At 32.3% G+C, this 4134-nt stretch overlaps 1 protein-coding gene across 1 annotated transcript; it reads left to right on the forward strand.

Moving 5' to 3' along the window:
• Positions 1–1283: 1283 nt before the first annotated feature.
• On the forward strand, positions 1284–3606 carry LOC107435979 (bidirectional sugar transporter SWEET1). The gene is made up of 6 exons (XM_016047612.4): positions 1284–1529; positions 1636–1672; positions 1965–2060; positions 2508–2787; positions 2901–3020; positions 3132–3606. Exons 1-6 carry the CDS (start codon positions 1496–1498, stop codon positions 3327–3329), a joined length of 765 nt encoding a protein of 254 aa, XP_015903098.3. The 5' UTR covers positions 1284–1495; the 3' UTR covers positions 3330–3606.
• The last annotated feature ends 528 nt before the right edge of the window (positions 3607–4134 follow it).

The following is a 4134-nucleotide window of genomic DNA, read 5'->3' on the forward strand; positions in this document are numbered from 1 at the left end:
CGTCTAATGACTAAAATAGTTCTAGTAGTCATATTCACACCAATGCTCCCATTAATGTGATTCTTAAGCATGCAATTAAATTAGTTAATTAATTTGTTACCATCTTTACATCTTGATTTTGACAATTTTTTAGCTATTTAATTATGTTCTATCAATTCAATATATGTACATCTATCATATATATATATATATATGCTAACATTTTTATGAAAAGCTATTCTTTGAAGATAAATACATCAACTAATTTAATTACCTGTTAAGTTCTTTTTAATCTACGTTGTATTAAAATTATATTTTGTGAATTTAAGATGAACAAATACCTTAATTTCAACTAAGGAAATACATTTAATGCATATATTACCTTAAATTGTGTTATCTGTATTACTCAAGCCTATCGGTTGTTGATCCTTCTAGCTTTCATTGCTACATATTTATTCATGCGTATAGGTGCCAGGTTTTCTTTCAAATTAATTAGTTGCGTACAGAAAACAAAAATTAGTTGGTTAATATTTGTCGGTAATGTGTATAGGATATAGATGCACTTGCATATCAGCATAAATATACATTTACATTATTGGAAAAAACAGTGGTTTTTATTGTTGGATTACCCCCATTGGAATCTTATTTGTATATAATTGAACAAGTTTTCAAATACTTGGTATATAAAGTTAGTCAAATACTTGAAATTTCACATGATAATTATTATTTAGATTACTTTGTGTGTAATTTAATTTAAACTTTAGCACAAAAATGACTAGCTTATGCACATTTATTAATCATAGCAACAAACAGTGTACGTACGGTCTAAATCCTAAAGTTATTTTTTAACAGAAAGGTTATTAAATGTTCAATTCCTCTATAGGCCGGTCAAATTTTCGAACCAACAAGAATATAACCGCAAGACAACAAAACAAACAATAATAATGGTAATAAAGTGAACTTTCGAAAGCTTTAAGTGTGAAAAATATATTATTTGTTTATTATTATAAAGAATATCAAATTTTGAATTTTTATTTTATATATATATTTTTAACCATCCATGGCCCACCAGGACGTGTATCAAATCAAGTTGGTCAGGAGCTCAGAGAGAGAGAGAGAGAGAGTATATGAAGCGGACAGTTTATCATTACCGAAGCAAAACACAGAAACGATAAGAACAACTTCAGTATTTTTACTGCCGGAAAAAAAAAAAAGCACAGCTAGTTTAATACCCTTCAAGTGATTTTAATTTAAAATTTTTATTATTATTATTTATTATTTTTCCTCCTATATAAACCCCTCGACATGGTTTTTGTTTCTTATCAAAGCCCCATTTGCGAAGAAGGAGCAAATTATCTCTTTTGGCACAAATTTTCCTTCTTTTCTTGTTTCTTTGACCAATTTCTTTTTTATTCGTTCTGTTGTGGATTTTCTTCATCTGGGTTTCTCTTCCTTCTTCTTCTCACTAGTCTTTCTCTTTAACACTGTTTTGAATAGAAATATCATCAACTACACAATGGATATTCTGCATTTCTTTTTCGGAGTCTGTGGTGGGTTTTCAGTTTCCTTCTTGATTTTCTTTCATTTTCGTTGTTTATTTTGCTCTGTTCTTTAACTGTTGGATTAATGTTTTGCTCTGTTTTTTTCAAAATACAGGAAATGCTGCTGCTTTGTTCCTCTTCTTGTCTCCAACGTATGCATAACTGAGGAAAAAAAATTTTCTCATTCTCTCATTTTCTTGGGATTATTTTTTGGTCCTAGTCCTTTCTTTTTTGTGGATTTCCTTGATAGGTTTCCAATTGATCCATAATAAGTTTTGTACTTCTTGTTTTTGTTTGTTTAAATTCTGCGTCAATTTTGTGCAGAGTTTCCCTTGCTTTTAAAACTTTGACTTACTATATTATCCATGATTATTATCTGCATATAGAAATCCAAAACTTTTTGTTACGTTAAAAAGAAAATTTTGGTGTTATTGTATATGATAGGATAACATTCAAGAGGATCGTAAAGAACAGGTCCACAGAGCAATTTTCAGGCATTCCGTACGTGATGACTCTGCTGAATTGCCTTCTTTCAGCTTGGTACTTCTTAATTTTCTTCCTCAATATTCAACCTCTTCTTTTCTTTTTTCTTTTTAATTTTTTTAATTTTTGATTCTATATTCATGGAATTAGGCCTATTTTTTGGTTAATGCATGCCAGACGGTTGTCTAAGTAGCAATATTTATCTTTTACCTCATGCCTGCCATGCCTTCTTTGTGAACTAAACTAAATGACAAAAGCTGCCCCTACTTTTTGCTTCTTCTTTTTTTTTTTTTTTAATATCAAAATTATTTGTATATTTAATTTAAGTTGATATATAATCTGATAGTAAAAACAAATATTGTGTTAGGATTTGCTAGCCACTTTGAAATTCCAGAGTTTTCCAGATTATCTGCCTATCATTATATGTATAGTCATTAGTTTTTGAATATATTACCTAATTGTTGATTGTATTTTTTTGTCTTTTTCTTCGTTTTGGGCAAACAGGTATGGATTGCCTTTTGTATCCCCAAACAACATTTTGGTCTCAACGATCAACGGCACAGGTGCAGCCATCGAGTTCATATACGTGATGATCTTCATCATATTTGCACCAAAAAGGGAAAAGGCCAAAATTCTTGGCCTCCTAACGTTTGTACTCACTGTATTTGGATGTGTGGCTTTTGTGTCACTTTTTGCTCTGCACCATAACGCTAGGAAGTTGTTCTGCGGCGTTGCTGCTACTGTATTCTCCATTATCATGTATGGCTCACCTCTATCAATCATGGTGAGCTTCTCCAAAAAGATCAACGGCTGTGATGGGGAATTGTTGTGGATCCCACTTGATTTTTGACCCTATAATCACTGATTTTATGTTTTTTTGTATGTGATTTTATGCAGAGGCTGGTCATAAAAACCAAGAGTGTGGAATTTATGCCATTTTTCTTGTCACTGTTTGTGTTCTTATGTGGCACTTCATGGTTCATCTTTGGCCTACTTGGCCGTGACCCCTTTGTGGCTGTAAGTGGTTTTTTTCGTCTTTTTCTTATATACCCTTTTGAGAATTTATTTTATTTTAATTTACTTATTACTTCAATATTTCATGGCTGAAAAATCATGATAAAAAAACAGGTGCCAAATGGCTTTGGTTCTGCTCTTGGAACAATGCAGCTGATCTTGTACTTCATCTACCGTGATAGAAAGGGTGAGTCCAAGAAGCCCAGCTCAGAAGAGACTATGGAAATGGGCCTTTCAAAGCCCAACCATGTTAAACAACAGAATCCGAACCCGAACCCGAACCCGAACAAAACCCAAAATGGGTCCATCTAGAGACAACGTCGTGTGCATGCTTCATGATTCGCACACTTGGATCCTGCGTATTCTGTTAAAAAAAAAATCTCCAGTTTTCAAAAATTGGCTTTCATTTATGTTGTTGTTGTTGTTGTTGTTGTTTGTTGTAGTAGTAGTTTTCAATGGCTGCTAAGAGCTTGCCAATTAGATAAAAAATGCAGAGGAATAGAGACCAAAAAAAAAAACTAGGATTTGTTTAAGTGAATCATGTAAGAACTTTTTTTTTTAATTTGAGTGGCTCAGATAGTTAGTTGCAGATTTTGTTCTTGGTATATAAATTTTGCTTCAATCTCTAGAATGCTGTAAAAAGCATTGTTGAATTACAAAATACATACTTTGGAAATTGTGTCTTTTCCAAAATGAAATATGTGGAAAGGGACTTTGGATCACTGTACATTATCAGGGAGCTAGGTTGGCCTTCAATGCACCAAGTGTCATGGTCTGCAGGGAAACTCAATGTGGTGACAAAATGTCTTATAAAAGTTGCAATCAAAGCTTCAACATCAAAGTAGTTGGTGGAGGGGTATGAACCTCAAAAAAAAAAAAAAAAAAAAAAAAAAGGTATTTGGTGGAGGGGGAGGGTAGAGCCAATTATTGGACAATAACAAATATATTGGCCATTAGTTTTAGAAAAATTATCGGTTCATTTTGAGCCATTAAAACTTTAGAGTCCTTTGTGGAACAGATATTTATTAGGGACATGTACAGTGACAAAGGATAATGGGAAAAGGGTCTAATATAACTGTGAATTTTACAACTCGAATTTGTTATCTCAAATGCCCTC

This window comes from Ziziphus jujuba, chromosome 5, assembly GCF_031755915.1.
Source record: "Ziziphus jujuba cultivar Dongzao chromosome 5, ASM3175591v1".
NCBI classification, from domain to species: domain Eukaryota; kingdom Viridiplantae; phylum Streptophyta; class Magnoliopsida; order Rosales; family Rhamnaceae; genus Ziziphus; species Ziziphus jujuba.